Here is a 21,964-nt window from a genome sequence, read left to right as displayed (position 1 = left end):
TTGATTGATTGATTGATTGATTATGCACCTTAAGATTAGAACTGAAGCAGGGATTACACTGCTCATGGGAAGAAGGAAAATGAAAACCCATTTGCATAGTCTCAGCCTTCAAACTGTCTCCTAACTCAAAATGCTTTTCAAACACAAGACCATTGAACAGAGCAGTTAGAATAAAGCCAAGGCGTCCTTGCACCCGGTGACATCACCGTAGGCCGAGTCAATGCCAGATCAGGAATCCGGCAGGAGCTAGGAGGACTTGTCAGCTGTGTGACTTTGGGCAAGTCACTTAACTTCTCTGTGCCTCAGTTACCTCATCTGTAAAATGGGGATTAAGACTGTGAGCCCCCCATGGGACAACCTGATCACCTTGTAACCTCCCCAGCGCTTAGAACAGTGCTTTGCACATAGTAAGCGCTTAATAAACGCCATTAAAAAAACCCAGGGGGAGGAAAGTGTTTAAAGTCTTTAGATGAGAATGGAAAAGTGAGGGCCACCTCAGCAGGAAACTGCCATGCTGGTAGGTGCCTGCATGGCAGAGAAAGCATCCCTGCCTCTGAGTCCATGGGCAGCAGGGTAACCTTTGACACCCTTGAGACTAGAGATCTCTGGTAGAGGGAGAAGTCCCCATTTTGTTGGTCCCTATTTTGCAGATGATGTACCCGTGTCCCAGAGAAGGGAAACGATTTTCCCAAGGCCCAACAGCACACAGGTCCCTCTAGACTGTGAGCTCGTCCTGGCGGGGAACGTGTTTGATGTTGTATTATTCTCTCCCAAGCACTTAGTACAGTACCTTGCAAACAGTAAGCACTCAATAATATGAACAATAATAATAATAATAATGATAATAAGTGGTGGAGCTGGGATTAGAGCACATGAGAAGCAGAGTGGCTTAGAGACAAGAGCACGGGCTTGGGAGTCAGAGGACATGGGTTCTAATCCCGACTCCACCACTTACCTGATGTGTGACCTTGGGCAAGCCACTTAACTTCTCTGTGCCTCAGTGACCTCATCTTTAAAATGGGGATTAAGACTTTGAGCCCCACGTGGGACAACCTGATTACCTTTATCTGACCCAGTGCTTAGAACAGTGCTTTGCACATTGTAAGCACTTAACAAATACCATAATTATTATTACTGTATTCTCCCAAGCACTTAATAAAGTACTTGACCCACAGTTGGTGCTCAATAAATATGATTATCATTATTAATAATAATTATGATAATGGTAAATGGCGGAACCAGGATTAGAACCCATGACCCTCTGACTCCAAGGCCTGTGCTCTACCCACTATGCCATTCTGCTTTCCAATCTCCACCTTCTCCTCTTCCAGCCGCCCCCCTGGGCTGCCTGCTTACTTGTTCTGATGTCTTTCTCCCCCTTCTAGACTGTGAGCCCATTGTGGGCAGGGATGGTTTCTATGTGTTGCTGAATTGTATTTTCCAAGCACTTAGTACAGTGTTCTGCAAACAGTAAGTGCTCAATAAATATGATTGAATGAATGAAGTCTAGGGCAGAGCATAGATGTGTTTTGTGCCTGGGTTTCTTTTATGCTGTTCTGACTGAGGATGGGGCCAGTCCTATTGTCTAATATAAGTTTGAATCTAACCTTCATGATAGCTAAGTGAAATTGTAGTAAAACTAGTTAGCAACCCTTAAGCAAGTCTTATTAAGATCACATCTCCAAGAGGCCTTCTGTGGGAAGAGTGCCCTAACTGTGAATTCACCTGCTCCCTCTGCCTGAGCAACCCACAGCAAGGACACGGAACGGCTACACTACAAGATTGTGGAACGGGAACTGTCCCAATCAGATAGACACCCTGAGAACATGGGGAGGGGTAACCGGCCCACGTCATCCCCCGGGCCTGGAATGCCCTCCCTCTGCCCATCCGCCAAGCTAGCTCTCTTCCTCCCTTCAAGGCCCTACTGAGAGCTCACCTCCTCCAGGAGGCCTTCCCAGACTGAGCCCCTTCCTTCCTCGCCCCCTCGTCCCCCTCTTCATCCCCCCATCTTACCTCCTTCCCTTCCCCACAGCACCTGTATATATGTATATATGTTTGTACATATTTATTACTCTATTTATTTATTTATTTATTTTACTTGTACATATCTATTCTATCTATTTTATTTTGTTAGTATGTTTGGTTTTGTTCTCTGTCTCCCCCTTTTAGACTGTGAGCCCACTGTTGGGTAGGGACTGTCTCTGTGTGTTGCCAACTTGTACTTCCCAAGGGCTTAGTACAGTGCTCTGCACACAGTAAGCGCTCAATAAATACGATTGATGATGATGATGGTACGAGGGGGCTTCATATATAAGAGGCATCGCTGCTATTATTAGTTGTAGGCATTAGACCGAGCCCTGTAGAGCCTGCCTGCTGATTAGGACTCGGACCCCCTCCTTCACTTGCTTGCTGTGCTACAGCTTTGTAAGTACACCCAATAATGAGGCAGAACTGATCACGCTGGCTTGGTATCTGGTCTTTGGCTCATCGTTGCTCAATCTAAAGATCCCGGAGCCGCCCTCTGGTCGGTGACCTCAGCTGACTTGGGGGGCATCTCCCCACAATTAGTGTAGTTGGCAGGACTGGGTGATGATGCCCCAAACCCCACATATGAGTAAAAAGGAGGGGGGACACCTGGGATTTCAGATCCCGGGGTGGAACTCGAGGGTATAGACAGGTGTAGCTGAAGTGCTTGATGTGGCTGCCCCCCTCACCCCCCGGGAATGGGATGCCCTAGTGGAGACCCCGAAGGGCATAGAGGATGCTCTACAAGCCCTGGAAATGCATAATGTCAAAATCAGAGAGGAGAGCCCTAGCGAACGTCGGGTGGCTGCTGCTGGCAGCATGCCGACATGAAATGATTATTTGACCAGAAAGTAAAAGTAAGGCCCGCAAAGCCAAAAAGATGGCTCGCGAGAACCAGGAGTCGAAAGAGCTTTATGTGGGACTCCTACAAACAGCAAATTAGGCCACCGAAGAAGCAGTTGAGAAGGGGGTCATCTTGGAATGCAGACTAGCAATGCTGAAGGGGTGACTGATGGGCCTACCCAGGGTACAGGCACTTATAAAGGGCACCAACTGGGACCCGAACGCCTGGCACCCAGACGAAGAATGGGGTGATAAAGAAATGTTAAACACCATAAAAGAAGACATCGAGGGAAGGGTATGACCCCCTCATCACTCAGGAAACTAAAACTACCCTGAGCCCTGAAGGGGTAGGGGACCCCGAACCCAGAGACCACATCACTGTACGAGATTATACACCGGCGGAATTGATGGAGGTCCACAAGCAATACCAGCAGCAGCCTCGAGAAATGCTGCTTTCCTGGATGGTCCGACGCTGGGACCAGGGGGGTGATGGGATTATGTTAAGCGCACAGGAAGTAGCAGCTACCCCCCAAGTCAGGCAGCAGTTGAAGGTGGGTCAGGCCAACAGAGGTAACCACTCCCTGATGGATTGGGTAGTGGCCACCATAAAGGACACCTGGGCCACCCCGGACGAGCTACCCTCTGAACCAGAAGATGGGGTGGATATAGAAGGGATATGCACGTTATTGAGAAGGTTGGGAATGAGACAGCAAATATATGCCGTGGGAGATTATAGTCCTGATGCAGCACCCCTGAATTTCGGGATGCGCAGTAAGCTCCTCCGGTCTGCACCCCGCAACATACAGGGAGTGTTGCTGTCCCTGGTTGAGGAAAAGATGGACAAGCCTGTCATAGATCTTATACTGGCTTTGGGGAATCTGTGGGGTCTGATTGCAAAACCTAGCAGGATTCGAGGGGTGGCCCCGACAAAACCCATCGCTCTGGAAGGAGCAATACAGAAGGTATCCCGATCCCAAATGTGGAGAGATTTAATAGTGGCCGGGACCAAATGAGAAAAGATAGATAAGCTGCCAAACACTGTGCTGTTTGCCCTGTGGAAAAAATTACCTAAGGATCAGAGGTATACCACAGGGGAAGGCAAACCCATAGCTGAAGCATCTGAAAGTGTCAACGGGAGCAAAAAAGGAGGCCCGTTCACTCAGCCCTGGGTGGTGCCTTCTGCACCATTGTAGCCGGACCTGAGCGAATGGAGAGACCAGTCATAGGGAAGTGGCCAAGGCCTCTCCCTTTGGGTCAGCTCAATCGAAGGGGATCGGAGGCCATACATTACCCTAACCATTTACTGGGGTCCCCGGAATATTCAGTCCACCCTCTCCTTGGTAGACACCGGTGCAGAAGTCACCCCTGTCATGGGGAACCCAGTAAATTCACGGGCCCCAGTATGTCCATAGAAGGGTTTGGCGGGGGTACAGCACCTCCACTGTGAGAACCACCCTCTGATTGGGTGTGGGCCGGATGGCCCCACCACCTATCAGGTTGTCATCACAGCAGTACTCGAGTGTATGTTGGGGTGGTGACTTTTGAGGACTTGGGACCCCCTCCCTCGATCCCCTCAGTACCAATTTGTGAGACCTGGCCTGTGGAGAAGGGGGAGGGGGTGCTGCCAACTGGCACATGACTCAAGGGCATAGGTGATGTAGAAGAAAGAGTGAATAGGTTGGGGAGGAGAAGGTAGTCAGGGAAGGTTTCGTACTATAAATACGATTTTCAAAAGGCTTTGAAGATGGGACAGTGTTGGACTGTTGGATTGGAAGGTGGGGGCTGGGGCGGGGGAATTCCAGAAAGGAGGGAGGATGTGATCAAGGGGTTGGTGGTGAGAAAGATGAGATCAAGAAACAGCGAGTAGGTGGATGCTAGAGTAGTGGAGTGTGCTGACTGAGTTATAGTAGATTAGTGCAATTAGGTAGGCTGGGGAGAGCTGTTTGAATGCTTTAAAGCCAACGGTAAGGAATTTCTCTTGGATGTGGAGGTGGAGAGGCAACCATTTGATAGTTCTGAGGAGTGGGGAAATGTGCACAGAACAGTTTTTAAGAAAAATCAAGTATGGACTTTAGTGGGGAGAGACTGGAAGGCGGAGAAATCAGCACGGGGGCTGATTCAATAGTTGAGGTAGGAAATGATGAATGATATGATTCATATGGTAGGAGTTTAGTTGGGGCAGATTCTATTAATGTTGTGAAGGTAGAACCAACAGGATTTGGTGGCATACTGAATATGGGGGTTAAATGAGAGAGATGAGTTGAGGATAGTGCTATGTTTGTAGGCTTGTGAGACAGGGAGGATGGTGGTGTTGTTTACAGTGCTCAGAAAGTCAAGGAGAGGAGAGGGTTTGGGGAGGAAGACAAGGAGTTCTGTTTTGGACATGTTAAGTTTGAGGTGAAGAGAGGCCATCAAAGTAGGGATGCCTTGAAGGCAGGAGGAAATTTGAGATTGCAGAGAAGGAGAGAGATTAGGGCTGGAGAGGTAGATTTGGGAATCATCCATGTAGAGATGGTAATTGAAGCTGTGGGAATGAATGAGTTCTCCAGAGCAGTGGGTGTAAGATGGAGATAAGAAGGGGACTCAGAACTGAGTCTTGAGTGACTGGCACAGTTAGGGCGTGGGAGCAGAGCAGTAGCTGGCAAAACACACCGAGAAGAAGCAGCCAAAGAAATGGGAGAAGAAGCAGGAAAGGACAATTTCAATGAAGTCAAATTTAGGGTCCACAGTGTCAGAGGCAGCTGAGAGGTCTAGGAGAATTAAGACTGGAGAAGCAGCATGGCTCAGTGGAAAGAGCATGGGCTTGGGAGTCAGAGGTCATGGGTTCCAATCCCGGCTCCACCACTTATCAGCTGTGTGACTTTGGGCAAGTCACTTAACTTCTCTGTGCCTCAGTTACCTCATCTGGAAAATGGGGATTAAGACTGTGTGCCCCATGTGGGACAACCCGATTAGCTTGTATCTCCTGCAGTGCTTAGAACAGTGCTTGGCACATAGTAAGCGCTTAATAAATACCAAAATTATTATTATTATTATTATTATTATTATTAAGATGGGGTGGAGGCTGTTGGATTTGATGACAATGAGGTCATTGGTGACCTTTGAGAAAAGAGTTGTGGTGGAGTGAAGGAGATGGAAGCCAGATTTCAGGAGAGAATTAGAAGAGTGGAATTGAAGATAGCAAATGTAGGCAGGTCACTCAGTGAGTTTTGAGAGGAATCGTAGAAGGGAGATGGAGCAATAACTGGAGGGAGCCATGTGATGAAGGGAAGTTGTCTTTTTTTAAGATACAGGATACATGAGAATGTTTGAAAGCAGCAGGGAAGAAGTCATTGGAGAGTGAGTAGTTGAAAATGGCAGTCAAAGGGAAGAAAGGAGGGTGCAAGTGTTTGGACAAAGTACCTTCGTATCGATGGCACTGGAGGTGCAGGTGGAGGGGGTGGATTTTGAGAGGAGGTAGGAGATCTCTTGAAATACTGTTGGAAAGGATGGGAGAATCAAAAAGGGAGCAGGAAGAGAAAGGGACTGGAGGGGTGCATGGGAGATTTTAGGGAGATCACTCTTGATGGTTTCAATTTTTTCAACAAAGTATATTAATAATAATAATAATAATAATGGTATTTGTTAAGCACTTACTATGTGCAAAGCACTGTTCTAAGGTCTTGGAGGATACAACGTAATCAGATTGTCCCACGTGGGGCTCACAGCCTTAATCCCCATTTTACAGGTGAGGGAACTGAGGCCCAGAGAAATTAAGTGGCTTGCCCAAGGTCACACAGCTGACAAGTGGCGGAGCCGGGATTGGAACCCATGACCTCTGACTCGCAAGCCCGGGCTCTTTCCACTGAGCGACGCTGCTGCCTGACATTGCCAGGTCATTAGGGGCAAAAGATGAGGGGGACAGGGGGCAGAGGTTTGAAGAAGGAGTTCAAAGTCTGTAACAGCCGGTGCTTGTGATGGGTGTGGTAAGCAGTACAGGTGGAGAGATATTGTTGCTGGGCCCAGGAGAGTGCAAAGTTCTATACAGCAGGTGAGGAAGTGTTTGAGATGGGAGAGGTCAGCCTGGTGTCTGGATTTCCAGTAGTGGAGCTCCACAGCTCAGGCACAGGAGTGAGGAAGCATTCCTGTGGAGGTTATCTGGGGCTGTGGGTTACTAGTAGGAGACTGATGGGGAGTTGAGTTCAGTGGAGAGGGCAGAGTTGAGGGCATGGATAGTTGAGTAGCTCTCTTCCTCCCTAGCTAGCTCTCTTCCTCCCTTCAAAGACCTAGTGAGAGCTCAGCTCCTCCAGGAGGTCTTTCCAGACTGAGCCTCTTCCTTCCTCTCCCCCTCCTCCCCCTCCCCACCCCCCCGCCTTACCTCCTTCCCCTCCCCACAGCACCTGTATATAAGTATATATGTTTGTACGTATTTATTACTCTATTTATTTATTTTATTTGTACATATTTATTCTATTTATTTTATTTTGTTAATATGTTTTGTTTTGTTTTGTTGTCTGTCTCCCCCTTCTGGACTGTGAGCCCACTGTTGGGTAGGGACTGTCTCTATATGTTGCCAACTTGTACTTCCCAAGCACTTAGTACAGTGCTCTGCACACAGTAAGCGCTCAATAAATACGGTTGATTGATTGATTGATTGATTGGGGCATGATGAGTTGGAATGATTGGTGTGTGAGGGGCGGGGGTGTTGAGAGATGTCAGGTCTCTGTAGGGGACTGTTTTATGGGGAACCGGTGTGTGTGAGGGAAGGCAGATGAAGAGGAGTTGTACCTGATCATTACTGATGCACTGGACACAAGTAAATATTGGCCAATGAATGATCTGATTTATTCGTTAGAGCTGAGGTGGCTGAGGGGTGGCAGGACCAAGAAGGTTGGGGGATTAATCCCCCACTGACAAAACCCTCCCCCACCCTGATCCCCACTGCTCACACCCAAACTGGCACCCCCAACCCAAGACACTCGGCTGAGAGCTTCTCCACTAGATGGGGGCAGTGACATACAATGGAAAGAGTTCAGGAATGGAAGAGCCTGTGGCTGCTTGGGGTCAGTAGCCATGCTCCAATGGAAAGATATGGGGGTCTGCGCTTCCCCCAGGCAAATGCCCTCTGCCATCCCCCACAAAAGCCCCCGCCCATCAGGAATGGGGATCATGGCTCCACCTCTCACCCGGAAGACCTGGTCGCTGCAGCCAACACCGGGACCCCGAGGTCACCAATCTCAATCTCGGGATGACCCAAATTTGTGGCTTTTAGACTTCTGCGGGCATGCCGGGGAAGGGGGTTGGGATGTGCTTGTAGTCCCAGTATTGGACCAGAGTGAATGCTAAAGTTCTCCCATCATGACTGGGAAGAGGCATGGGTATTCCTGTGTCCTGGCATGGGGGGACGTTCCCTACCTGTGCAGGTCGTCTTGGGGTCAGTCGGGCAATGAAGGCTGTCTGCACAGTCCGCCTCCTTTGTCCCTTCGGTTGATGGACCTCGTGGTGGGGAACTTGTCCTGGAACAATCAATGCAGCTGAGGAGGAAGAGGAATGGGGGATTGTGGGGTTCCAGGTAGGAGCACTGTGTCCTCAAGCACAGGGGCAGTGCTGGTGTTAGTGGAGCTTACGGCAGGACTATTTGCAGGAGTCTCTGGTCCCTCAGGCCCCACAGGTTATGGCTCCCCCAGCTCCTTGTTAGATACAAACAAACTCTCAGTGCCTGGTCTCCCTACAGGGCTTTGCTTAGGGAGATGTCCCAGAAGATATTCTATTTCAAGTGGTATCTGTTAAGTGCTGACCATGTGTCAGGCACTGTACCAAGTGCGGGGTAGATGCAAGATAACCGAGTTGAACACAATCCCCGTCTCATAAGGGACTCACAGTCCTAATCTCCATTTCCTAGATGAGGTAAATGAGGCGCAGAAAAGTTAAGAAAAGTTACTTCATGCTGCTGCCCGGATTGTCTTTGTCCAGAAATGCTCTGGGCATGTTACTCCCCTCCTCAAAAATCTCCAGTGGCTACCAATCAATCTGCGCATCAGGCAGAAACTCCTCACCCTGGGCTTCAAGGCTCTCCATCACCTCTCCCCCTCCTACCTCACCTCCCTTCTCTCCTTCTACAGCCCACCCCACACCCTCCGCTCCTCTGCCACTAATCTCCTCACCGTACCTCGTTCTTGCCTCTCCCACCATAGACCCCCGGCCCACATCATCCCCCGGGCCTGGAATGCCCTCCCTCTGCCCATCCGCCAAGCTAGCTCTCTTCCTCCCTTCAAGGCCCTACTGAGAGCTCACCTCCTCCAGGAGGCCTTCCCAGACTGAGCCCCTTCCTTCCTCTCCCCCTCCGCCCCACCATACCCCCATCTTACCTCTTTCCCCTCCCCACAGCACCTGTATATATGTATATATGTTTGTACATATTTATTACTCTATTTATTTGTTTATTTATTTTACTTGTACATATCTATTCTATTTATTTTATTTTGTTAGTATGTTTGGTTTTGTTCTCTGTCTCCCCCTTTTAGACTGTGAGCCCACTGTTGGGTAGGGACTGTCCCTATGTGTTGCCAACTTGTACTTCCCAAGGGCTTAGTACAGTGCTCTGCACACAGTAAGCGCTCAATAAATATGATTGATTGATTGATTGATTAAGTGACTTGCTTAAGGTCACACAGCAGACAAGTGGCAGAGACAGGATTAGAACCTTGGTCTTCCAACTCCCAGGCCCATGCTAGTTCCACCAGACCATGCTGCTTCCCTAATAATAATGGTATAGGTTAAGTTATGTGCCAAGCATTGTACTAAGGGCTGGGGTAGATATAAGATGATTAGGTCTCATGTAGGGCTCACAGTCTCAGTAGGCAGGAGAACATGTACTGAATCCTCATTTTACAGATAGGGGAACTGAGGCACAGAAAAGTTAAGTGACTTGTCCAAAGTCACACAGCAGACAAGTGATCACCTGGGATTAGAATCCAGGTTCTCTGACTACCACGTCCCTGATCTTTCCACTAGGCCACACTGCTTCTCTGGACAACAGAATAATGTTGACCATAATGGAGGATGGTAAACTCTCACTAGGAATGGACTCCTTACAAAAAACAAACAAAACAAAATTGTACGTAATAAAAAGTATATAATCTATGAGAGCTGGCTAAACTTTCTCAGAAAATAAGCTTCAGGTTAATCCACAAGTCAGAATCCTCGAGAGAAGACACTTTTACTGTTGAATGTATTTTTCAGGGCCTCTTTCATGTTCTTGTTCCTCAGGCTGTAGATGAAGGGATTCATTGTAGGGATGACCACTGTGTACAGCACAGACACTATCGAGCCCTTACTGAATGCTTGGGTAGATGTTGGACAAAAGTAGGTTCCAAGAATGGTGCTGTAGAATAAGGAGACCACGGTCAGGTGAGAGCCACAGGTGCTGAAAGCTTTCCACCTTCCCCCTGCAGATGGGATTCTCAATATGGTGGAGATGATGCGAATGTAAGAGAACAGGAGGCCAAATATTGGTCCTACCCCAATCAGTCCTGCAAAGACAAACACCATTCGTTCATTGATGATGACGCTAGAACAGGAAAGCTTGAGGATCTGGTAAAGCTCACAGAAGAAGTGAAGAATTTCACGATTGGAACAGAAGGATAAGCGAACCACTAATAGGGTGTGTGTCAGGGCATGAAGGGAACTGACGATCCAGGATCCAGCAACCAGTAGGCTGCAGAGCCGTGGGCTCATGATGGTGGTGTAGTGGAGGGGGTGGCATATGGCCTCGTAACGGTCATATGCCATCCCAGTGAGGAGAAAGTGGTCCAGGCCTCCAAATAGAAGGAAGAAGTACATTTGCGCCAGGCAGCCAGCGTAGGATATGGATTTGACGTGGGTCTGAATGTTGACCAGCATCTTGGGGACCGTGGTGGACAGGAAGCAGATGTCGGCTAGGGAGAGGTTGGTGAGGAAGAAGTACATGGGGGTGTGCAGGTGTGGGTCAGAGCCGATGGCCAGGACGATGAGCAGGCTCCCGACAACGCCGAGAAGGTACAACCAGAGGAACAGCACGAAGAGGAGCTGCTGCTGCTCCGCCCGGTCGGATAGTCCCAGGAGGAGGAATTCCGTGATGCTGGTTTGGTTTCCCTTCTCCATGGGGCTGGAGGATCTGCTGGGGGAGATATAGCATGCGATTGGCATGATGGAGCAATCACATCCTGATTCAGACTCAGTCTAGATTTTATGCAGTTTAATGTGTGTGTGCTGGGGCAGCGCAGGGCAATCAGTGGAGAGACCCCTGCTGCTTGATTTCAGACATCTCCCCAGCTTTATTGGAAATGTGGTTGGGAGGGCTGGGTTCTGGCTGGAGTATTTGTCCACCTGAGAGTCTCCTGCTCACACTCTCCAGCCTTCCTGGGGTCCTGGGTCCACCCTTCCTGGGCCCGTGTGTGTGTCCACACAAGGTGCAGCGGGTTCTATTTCCACCCCACCCCCAGGCACAGCACTGGGCTCTCTCGGTCCGGCTACTCTTCATTCTCCATGGAACACCCTGTCAGAGACTCGGAGTCCATCATCAGTGGCCCCTCAGGCTCTCTCCTGAGCCTTCTCCAAGGAATCTGATCCCAATTCTCAGGCCAAGCCAACTTAGTATTAAGGAGAAAAACGTGGGCCTAGCTCATTTTGGTGCCGAAAAAATATTGCTTCCCCCTTCTAGACTGTGAGCCCACTTGGGTAGGGACCGTCTCTATATGTTGCCAACCTGTACTTCCCAAGCGCTTAGTACAGTGCTTTGCACACAGTAAGCGCTCAATAAATACGATTGAATGAATGAATGAATGAATTGCTGGGTACTGTTGATGGGCTTTACGGTGCTCACAGCTGCCCTGCACCCTACTCTTAGCAAATGCCCCCCAACTCCTAACTTATGAATTCTCAATAAGTTTACTTTTGCTTTCTTTTTAAGCTCAGCGCACTTATTTCTGCAACGCTCAGCCCAATCCTCGCTCCCAGCCTTGTTTGTCTTCCTCGTGTCTGGAGTTCCCATAAGAATGAGGGTTCTGGTGCCTGCAAGGGGTGGTCCAATCGCTATAGTAGTTTCCCCTCCACCCACCCAACCATTTCAGGAGTGAAGCTAGATCTCTTTCAAGAGTGGACATGTTGAGTTTTGGGTGGCGGGTGGTCATCCAGGTGGAGATGTCCTGAAGGCAGGGGGAGATACGAGCCTGGAGGGAGGGAGAGAGAACAGGGGAGGAGATGTAGATTTGGGTGTCGTCTGCGTAGAGATGATAGATGAAGCCGTGGGAGCAAATGAGTTCACCAAGGCAGTGAGTAGAGATAGAGAACAGAAAGGGACCAAGAACTGACTCTTGAGGAACCCCTACAGTTAGGGGATGGGAGGGGGAGGAGGAGCCCATGAAGGAGACTGAGAATGAATGGCCAGAGAGATAAGAGGAGAACCAGGAGGGAACGGAGTCCGTGTAGGCAAGGTTGGATAATGTGTTGAGGAGAAAGGGATGGTCCACAGAATCAAAGGCAGCTGGGAGGTCGAGGAGGATTAGGATAGAGTAGGAGCCATTGGATTTGGCAAGAAGGAGGTCATTGGTGGCGTTTGAGAGCGCAGTTTTGGTGGAGTGGAGGGGACAGAAGCCCGATTGGAGGGGGTCCAGGAGATTGTTCGAGTTGAGAAATTTGAGGCAGCGAGTGTAGACAACTTGCTCTAGGAGTTTATAAAGGAACGGTAGGAGAGAAAGGGCGATAACTGGAAGGGGCAGTGGGGTCAAGAGCAGGTTTTTTTAGGATGGTGGAGATGTGGGCAGAGGGAGGGGAGTCGTTGGAGAGTGAGCAGTTGAAGATGGAAATTAAGGAGGGGAGGAATGAAAGGCTGAGAGTTTTTATAAGATGAGAGTGAATGGGGTCTGAAGCAGAGATGAAGGGGGTGGCACTTGAGAGGAGGGAGGAGATCTCCTCTGAAGATCCTGCTGGAAAGGATGGAAGAGGAGAGGAGAGGGTTGAGAGCTGGGGGGGGGATGGAGAAGGTGGAGATGTGACTTTGGGGAGCTCAGACCTGAGGTATTAGTTTTTGTAATGACGTAGGTGGACAGATTGTTGGGGGAGAGGGATGGAGGAGGGGGAGGAACAGCAGGCTTGAGGAGAGAGTTAAATGTCCAGAACAGCTGACAGGGGTGAAGGGCATGGGTGTCCATAATTGAAGTGAAATAGTTTTGCCTGGCAGAGGAGAGGCAGGAAACAATAAAGTTTAAGTAAACAAAGTTGTCATGGTGACCTCCAGTTTTGTTGATGAAACATCGTGGTTCGGGCAGGTTGTTATTAGGCCTGGTAGGGATCAGGGGAGACTTGTTGGATTTTAGGCAAGAAACTCCCAGGGCAATACCCCAAACTCGCAGAGGGCACCACCAGCATAACCCCCTTCAGATGGCATCCAGGCTGATAGACAAAAGTGCCATGGAAACCCAGCCCAGGCATCATCTGTCACACTGTAGCCAGCAGATACCGCTAGAACAGAGCTCCCCTGTGTACCCAATCTCTGGCGCACCAGTCCCTGACTCCTACTGCATGGCTCAAGCTGCTGACCTCCAACGACCTCTGGCCCTCCCTGAACTTTCTCCATCCCCTGCAGCAGGGGCCGCAGGAGAAGATGCACTGCACACTATTGGCTTGTTTTTCTAACTCCGTTGTATTGTACTCTCCCCAGGGTTCAGTACAGTACCCTGCACATAGTAAACCCTCAATAAATACAGTTGATGATGATGATGATGATGATGATGATAATGCAGACACACAATCAGGTGAGCCAGGTGGCTTTTGTAGAAAAAAGGTCATTGTGACAGACACAATCCCACACTTGGAAGCCTTATCTTCTCTTTCAGTGATCTGAAAGCAAGAGTTGGCTGGAATGTGTATCTTAGAACAGTGCTTTGCACATAGTGAGCGCTTAACCAATACCATCGTCCTTATTATTATTATCTATTTATATTAATGTCTGTCTTCCCCACTAGACTGTAAGCTCATTGTGGGCAGGGAATATATGTGTTATATTGCTGGGCTGTACTCTCCCAAGTGCTTAGTACAGTGCCCTGCACACAGTAAGTGGTCAATAAATAATAATAATAATAATGATAATGATAGCATTTATTAAGCACTTACTATGTGCAAAGTACTGTTCTAAGCGCCGTGCGGGGGTTACAAGGTGATCAGGTTGTTGCACGGGGGGCTCACAGTCTTAATCCCCATTTTACAGATGAGGTAACTGAGGCCCAGAGAAGTTAAGTGACTTGCCCAAAGTCACACAGCTGGCAATTGGCAGAGCTGGGATTTGAACCCATGACCTCTGACTCCAAAGCCCGGGCTCTTTCCACTGAGCCACGCTGCTTCTCTGATTGGTTGATAGATTGGTGATGGGTTGAAGTTTCCTTCATTTAGAACCCCCAGGCAACAAGTCCCTGGGTGTTCTGTGACTTCAACTGAGCAGGCTCTGAGGGTGTTCCAACCTGAACATGGAAGGCTTGGCATTTCAAGGGAGGAAGAGCAGCTCCTCATACCCAGACTGGAGCGCCCAGCCCAGACATGTGGCTGTTGGCTTCTCTCCTAAATGTGGTCAGTAACATATAACAGAGAGGAAGAGCCTGTGGAGAGTCAAGGTGAGGACCTACACTCCAGTGGAAAGTTAATGGGGGTCTTTGCCTCCCCCAGAGACATGCCCTTCTCCTAGCCCCCTCCCCAGGCCCTGGCTGTCAGGGACAGGGGTCCGGGCTCCACTTCCCACCCGGGCGACCTGGCCACTATGGCTGTCACCGGGACGATGAGGCCACATACCCCACTCTCAGGATGCCCAAACCCCGTGTCTTACCATCGAGGAGTGGATTTGAGATATGCTGTAGTCCCGATATCGGAGTAACATGAAGGCTGAAGTTCTCCTGTCAGGGGTGGGTAACAGGTGTGGGTTCCTCCCGTGGGTGGCTTGTGGGGAGATACCTTACCTGTGCAGGTTGTCTTGAGGTCGGGTGGGCAATGTACTTTGCATATGCTGTCCACCTCCTCTGTACCCTCGGGGGATGAACTCTGTGGTAGGGAACTCCAAGAACAATTGATGTGGCTGAGTGGGAAGAGGGACACAGGACTGCAGGGTCCCAGGCAGGAGCACTGCTTCCTCACTCACGAGGGCAGTGCGGACAGGAAAGGGGCTCATGGCAGGACTATTTGCAAGAGTCTCTGGGCCCTTGGGACCCACACTCCATGGTTCCCTGAGCTCCTTGTTAGAGACAAACAAACACTCAGCTTCTGGTTTCTGTCCTGGCCCCTCTTGGCTCTGCTGAGGGAGATATCTGGAGATGATAATGTAATCTTATTGGGGACAGTTTAGCATGGCTGAGTGGAAAGAGCAATGGCATAGCAGAAAGAGGTCATGGGTTCTAATCCCAGCTCCGCCACTTATTGACTGTGAGACTTTGGGAAAGTCACTTAACTTCTGTGTGCCTCAGTTACTTCATCTGTAAAATGGGGATTAAGACTGTGAGTCCCATGTGGGACAGCCTGATTACCTTATATCTACCTCAGGGCTTAGAACAGTGCTTGGCACATAGCAAGGACATAGCAAATACCATTTTTCCTTCTAGACTGTAACCTTGGTGTGGGCAGGGATTGACTCTTTTGCCAAATTGTACTTTCTAAGCTCTTAGTACAGTGCTCTGCACACAGTAAGCACTCAATAAATACGGTTCAATGAATGAAAGAATGAATGAATGAATCTCCTAGGCTCTCCTGGACAGCCGTCCCTGAAGCTCAGTGATTATATCCCTCAGGCCAACTCTTGAGAATCTCTCAGCACAGACCAAGGGGCAACAATGACCAGTCTCCTCACCCCTCTGAAGAGAGGTAGAATAAGCCAGGAATCTACCCAGAATCCTCCACTGCACTACCACTGTAACCTCTGCCCAGGAGAGAGTGAGCCTTGGGCAGCATTCTTATCTAACAACCTGAGAAATACCATTATTGTTTCAGGACAATGGTGCCCAGATCCCAAAATTCTGTCTCTGACAGTGCCTCCCTCCCCCTGTGCCAAAAGTACACTATGCAGAGAAGCAGCATGGCTCAGTGGAAAGAGCCCGGGTTTGGGAGTCAGAGGTCATGGGTTCTAGTTCCGGCGGTGCCACTTGTCAGCTAGGTGACTTTGGGCAAGTCACTTCATTTCTCTGTGCCTCAGTTACCTCATCTGTAAAATGGGGATTAAGATTGTGAGCCCCACGTGGGACAACCTCATCATCTTGTATCCCTCCAGTGCTTAGAACTGTGCATTGCATATAGTAAGTGCTTAACAAATACCATTATTATTATTATTATTATTATTATTATTATTTGCTTTCCTGGGATGTACCATCTATCATCACTAGTGTGCTCCCTCCAATGAGCTGCCATGAATGGGTGCCTTCTTAATCCTTTCCTGAACCCTCCACTATCCCTCTTATCTTGCCTTATGCCTTTGAGTCGTTTCCGAACCATAGCAACACCATGGGAACGTGTCTTCCAGAATGGCCCGCTCTGTATCTGCAATCATTCTGGTAGTGTATCCAGAGTTTCCTTGGTAAAAATGCGGAAGTAGTTTACCATTGCCGCCTTCTGCACAGTAAAATCTATTTTCTGCCCTCAACTCTATCGCACGTCGCTGCTGCCCAGCATGGGTGAGTTTTGATTTGTAGCAGATAGTCTTCCACTCGCTAGCCACTGCCCAAGCTAGGAATGGAATGGATAGGTCTTTCCTTGACTCTCCCTCCCACAGCTGAAACTGGTAGAGTACTGGAAACTCTCCAGGTTCGATCCTGAGAGGGGCCACTATCTCTCACCTTTCCATAAATCCATAACATCTGTAAATTTAGTAAAAATCCCATTTGAACCTGTTTGATTTCTGCCGGAATTTCTTACATTTCCTTTAGTTTGGCTTTACTCTTCCATCATCGAGTGTCATTAGGTGACCCCTCCTTAGTGGTGTGGGATTTGGTCAACAATGAGTCTTTATTGTCGCTATCTCTACCCTTCATGAACAATGACACTTCAACCATAACCCGACTAAGTATTCATCCTTTTTGTCAATTTCCAGCATTTTTCACTGTTTCTCCCTTTGAGAAAAGTTAACTGATGGGTTTTTCAAAGTTTCACTTTCTACAAATTCTGCAATTTGTCATCTCACCTGTAGGCTGCTCCTCCCCAACTCCTATGATGTTTTTTTATTTTTATCACTTATTGTAGCAAATACTTTCAAATCATAACTTTGATGTTTAGTTTTTATGGATAAGAAAACACCATGACATCATTTTTTTAAAATAATTCTACCGTTTTCCATTTCTTTCACAGTTTGTATGAATGGTAGGGATTTGTTTTAGAAGTACCCGATTTTTATTTGTGCAAAATCATTTGCAGAAAGGGAGCTGAATTACTTTGTTCCAATAAAAATGAAAATTCTCTTACCAAAACTATTTCACAACAGTTGTAGTGCTTATTAAATGCTTATTATGTTCTAAACTCCGGGGTAGCTACAAGGCTACCCACACACCTTCAATTATACATTCCTAATCCAATTTTGTTTCACTAAGCAATTGAACCCCATCTAATTCCAGTGCTGCACGTGGGATTCTGACCCTGCCAGACCCCACTGTACCCAGAGCCGTGCTACTGGGAAAGAGCAGAGAAATTCTTCAGGACATAGCTCTTTGTTAGCCATTGTGTCTGACTAGACCCTTGCACCCTGGATTGGGGATTCTTTTTTTAGGACATTGTATGGTGGCAGAGGTTACCACAAAGGCTCGGGAAGCTGGGAAGTAGCCGGTTAAGAGAGAGGACACATAAGATGGTGCAGAGCTTTCAAGCTAATAGCAAGGAGTTTCCATTTATTGCAGAAGGAGAAGGATGACCACTGGAGATTTTTGAGGTGTGAAGAGGTGTTCATTCATTAATTCAATCATATTTATTGAGCACTTACTGTGTGCAGAGCACTGTACTAAGCGCTTGGGATGTACAAGTTGGCAACATATAGAGACGGTCCCTACCCAACAATGGGCTCACAGTCTAGAAGGGGGAGGCAGACAACAAAACAAAACATGTAGACAGGTGTCAAAACTGTCAGAATAAATAGAATTGTAGGTATAAGCAAATCATTGATAAGATAAATAGAGCAGTAAATATGTACAAGTAAAATAAATAGATTAACAAATATCTACAAATATATACAAGTTCCTTGGGGAGGGGAAAGAGATAAGGTGAGGGAGGAGGAGATGAAAAAGGGAGCTCAGTCTGGAAGGCCTCCTGGAGAAGGTGAGCTTTCAGTAGGGCTTTGAAGGGAGGAAGAGAGCTAGTTTGGTGGATGTGTGGAGGGAGGGCATTCCAGGCCAGGGGAAGGATGTGGGCCAGGGGTCGATGGTGGGACAAGCAAGAACAAGGCACAGTGAGGAGGTTAGCGGCAGAGGAACGGAGGGTGTGGTCTGGCCTGTAGAAGGAGAGAAGGGAGGTGAGGTAGGAGGGGGCGAGGTGATGGACAGCCTTGAAGCCAAGAGTGAGGAGTTTTTGCTTGATTCGTAGGTCAACAGGCAACCACTGGAGATTTTTGAGGAGGGGAGTGACATGCCCAGATCATTTCTGAAGAAAGATAATCCGGGTAGCAGAGTGAAATATAGACTGAAGTCTGGAGAGACAGGAGGATGGGAGAACAGAGAGGAGGCTGGTGCAGTATTCCAGTCGGGCTAGGATGAGAGATTGAGCCAACAAGGTAGCAGTTTGGATGGAGAGGAAAGGGCAGATTTTGGCGATGTTGTGGAGGTGAGACTGGCAGGTTTTGGTGATGGAGTGGATGTGTGGGGTGAATGGCTGAGTGGAGTCGAGGATGACACCAAGTTTGCGGGTTTGTGAGATGGGAAGGATGTTAGTGCCATCTACAGTGATGGGAATGTCAGGGAGAGGACAGAATTTGGAAGGGAAGATAAGGAGCTCAGTCTTGGACATGTTGAGTTTTAGATGACGGGCAGAATCCAGATGGAGATGTCCTGAAGGCAGGAGGAGATATGAGCCTGGAGGGAGGGAGAGAGAGCAGGGGTGGACATGTAGATTTTGGTGTCATCAGCGTAGAGATGATAGTTGAAGCTCTGGGAGCGAATGAGTTCACCAAGGGAGTGAGTGTAGATAGAGAACAGAAGGAGGCCAAGATCTGATCCTTGAGGAATCCCTACAGTAAGGGGATGGGAGAAGGAGGAGGAGCCCTCGAAGGAGACTGAGAATGAATGGCCGGAGAGAGAAAAGGAGAACCAGGAGAGGATGGAATCTGTGAAGCCAAGATTGGATTGCGTGACGAGGAGAAGGGGGTGGTCCACAGTGTCCAAGGCAGCTGAGAGGTAGAGGAGGATTAGTATAGAGTAGGAGCCATTGGATTTGGCAAGAAGGAGGTCATTGGTGACCTTTGAGAGGGCAGTTTCGGTGGAGTGTAGGGGACAGAAGTCAGATGGGAGGGGACCCAGGTAAGAGTTGGAATTGAGGAATTCGAGGCAGTGAATATAGACGACTCATTCTAGGAGTTTGGAAAGGAAGTGTAGGAGGGAGATAGGGCAATAACTAGAAGGGGCAGTAGGGTCAATAGAGGGTTTCTTTAGGATGGGGGAGATGTGGGCATGTTTGAAGGCAGTGGGGAAGGAACCAGTGGAGATTGAGTGGTTGAAGATGGAAGTTAAGGAGGGGAGGAGGGAAGGGGTGAGAGTTTCCATAAGATGAGATGGAATTAGGTCTGAAGCACAGGTAAATGGAGTGGCACTTGAGATGAGGGAGGAGATCTCATCTGAAGATACGGCTGGGAAGGATGGGAGAGTAGCAGAGAAGGTTGAGAGCAGGGGGTATGGAGAAGGGGTAGGGTGACTTTGGGGAGCTCAGACCTGATGGTTTTAATTTTACTAATGAAGTAGGAGGGCAGATTGTTGGGGGTGAGAGATGGAGGAGCGGGAGGAACACGGGGCCTGAGGAGGGAGGTAAATGTACGGAACAGCTGACTGCGGGTGATGGGCATGGGTGTCAATAACAGAGGAAAAATAGTTCTGCCTGGCAGAGGAGAGGGCTGAGTTAAGACAGGAATGGATAAATTTAAAGTGAACAAGGTTGGCTTGGTGTGCTGTGTGGTGCTGAAAAAAGATGATCCATGTAGCAGTGTAGAGAATGGGCTGGAGAAGGGGAGAGATTGAATCAGGAAGAGCAGTGATGAGGCTGATACCTTATGTAGTCTTGCTGGGCAAGGATTAGCAGGCTTGGACCAGCGTTGATGGAGAGGATAGGGTGAATTCAGGAAATCTGGAGGAAGAACTGACAGGATTTAGAAAGAGAATGGTGTGAGGATTGAAATGGAATGATGAAGTCAAGGATCATGGCAAAGCAGCCAGCTTCTGGGAACAGGGAGTGGGCGGTGAAGTTACTGGCAGAGAGAGGAACATTTGGAGGAGGAGAATTAGGAGGAGATGGAGAAGGAGGGGCTTTATGAAGGAAGGTGAGGCATTCAGTTTTGAACGCGTTGAATTTAAGGTGCAGGTGGGACATTCAAGTGGAGCTGTCTTAGGGGCGAGAGGAAATTTGGGATTAGAACCCAGGAACAGAACCAAGATTAGAATGCTGCTCTGGGGGAAGCATCGTGGCTTAGGGGAAAAACCATGGGCCTGGAAGTCAGAAGTGGGAGGTTAGGATTAGAGAGATAGAACAGGAAATCATCCACATACGGGCTTTCCCTGATTAAGCTTTATTTTCCCTGACTTCCTCTCTCTTCTGTATCATCTGTGCACTTGGATTTATTACCTTTGGGAAATTGATATTGACCTCACCCTCAATCCTACATCACTTATATGCATATCCACAATTGACATTCCCTGCAAAGTCCAGCATCACATCCTAATAACGATTAGGAAATGGATTGAAGGAAGTGTAGTTTACACCTTTCAGCACCTTTCACCTTGAAATAGGTTTAGGGTGTCAGTAAATTTGTCTCGACAGCTGACTTAAAGAGCAGTGGCCAACCTTGCCCATTCAGAATTAAGGATAAAGATGGCATTTAAGTGCTCACTAAGTGCCAAGCACTGTTCGAGGAGCTGGGATAGATACAGGGTAATCAGGTTGTCCCTTATGGGACTCACAGCCTTGATCCCGATTTTGCAGATGAGGTAACTGAGGCACAGAGAGGTCAAGTGACATGCCCAAAGTCACACAGCTGATCAGTGGCAGATTCTGGATTAGAACCCAGGACCTCTGACTTCCAAGCCCGTGCTCTGCCACAGAGATCTCTACTGTGAGGGGTCATTCATTCAATCATATTTACTGAGCTCTTACTGTGTGTAGAGCACTGTGGTAAATACTTGGAAAGCACAATTCAGCAATGGGTAGAAACAATCCCTATCCAACAATGGGCTCACAGTCTTGAAACGGGCTCACAGTGTAGAAACCATTTTGTCGTTAACTTTTTTGTGTAGAAGAGTCAAACAGCATGACATCTTTAAGTAGTTGGTGTGCAAAAGGCCAATTATACCGTGTAAGCACCTGTAATGTCCCTTCATTGTGAATCTGCTTTAAATAATGACTACTGTGGTATTTCAGTGTACTAGATGTTAGGGTAGATAGAAGATAACCAGGTCAGACACAGTCCTTGTCCCACGTGGGACTGCCCATCTGTTATCTGATTCTGATTATCTTATATTTACCCCAAGTTCTTAGTATAATGTTTGGCACATAGTATGCATCTAATGATGCTTAAGTGCTGAGAAGCAGCATGGCCTAGTGGATAGAGCATGAGTTTGGGAGTCAGAGGATCTGGGTTCTAATACTGACTCGGTCACTTGGTTGCTGCATGACTTTGGGCAAGTCACTTGACTTCTGTGCCTCAGTTTCCTCTTCCAGAAGGTGGGGATTAAGACTGTGAGCCCCACGTGGGCCAACCTGATTGCCTTGTATCTACCCGAGTGCTTAGAACAGTGCTTGGCTCATAGTAAGCGCTTAACAAATGCCACCATCATCATCATCACCTTGGGCAAGTCACTTCACTTCTGTGGGCCTCAGTTTCTTCATCTATAAAATGGGGATTAATTCCTACTCCCTCTTACTTAGACTG

General features: G+C 48.3%; 1 protein-coding gene and 1 non-coding gene across 2 annotated transcripts in view; both read right to left on the bottom strand.

Moving 5' to 3' along the window:
* Positions 1-10,989, bottom strand: part of LOC119922743 (olfactory receptor 1G1-like) — a 22,522-nt gene extending 11,533 nt beyond the window's left edge. The window contains exon 1 of the mRNA XM_038742415.1: positions 10,501-10,989. Within this exon, the coding sequence (XP_038598343.1) occupies positions 10,501-10,989 (489 nt within the window). The remainder of the gene's footprint in view (positions 1-10,500) is intronic.
* Positions 10,990-16,539: 5,550 nt separating this feature from the next.
* LOC119922782 lies at positions 16,540-16,677 on the bottom strand. The gene has a single exon (XR_005448717.1). It is a non-coding gene; the product is annotated as a small nucleolar RNA SNORA7 (small nucleolar RNA).
* Positions 16,678-21,964: the final 5,287 nt, after the last annotated feature.

The sequence above is a fragment of the Tachyglossus aculeatus genome, unplaced genomic scaffold, assembly GCF_015852505.1.
Source record: "Tachyglossus aculeatus isolate mTacAcu1 unplaced genomic scaffold, mTacAcu1.pri scaffold_123_arrow_ctg1, whole genome shotgun sequence".
NCBI classification, from domain to species: Eukaryota; Metazoa; Chordata; class Mammalia; order Monotremata; family Tachyglossidae; genus Tachyglossus; species Tachyglossus aculeatus.
Note: the sequence above shows the minus strand (reverse complement) of the source record. Positions and strands in the feature narration are given on the sequence as shown.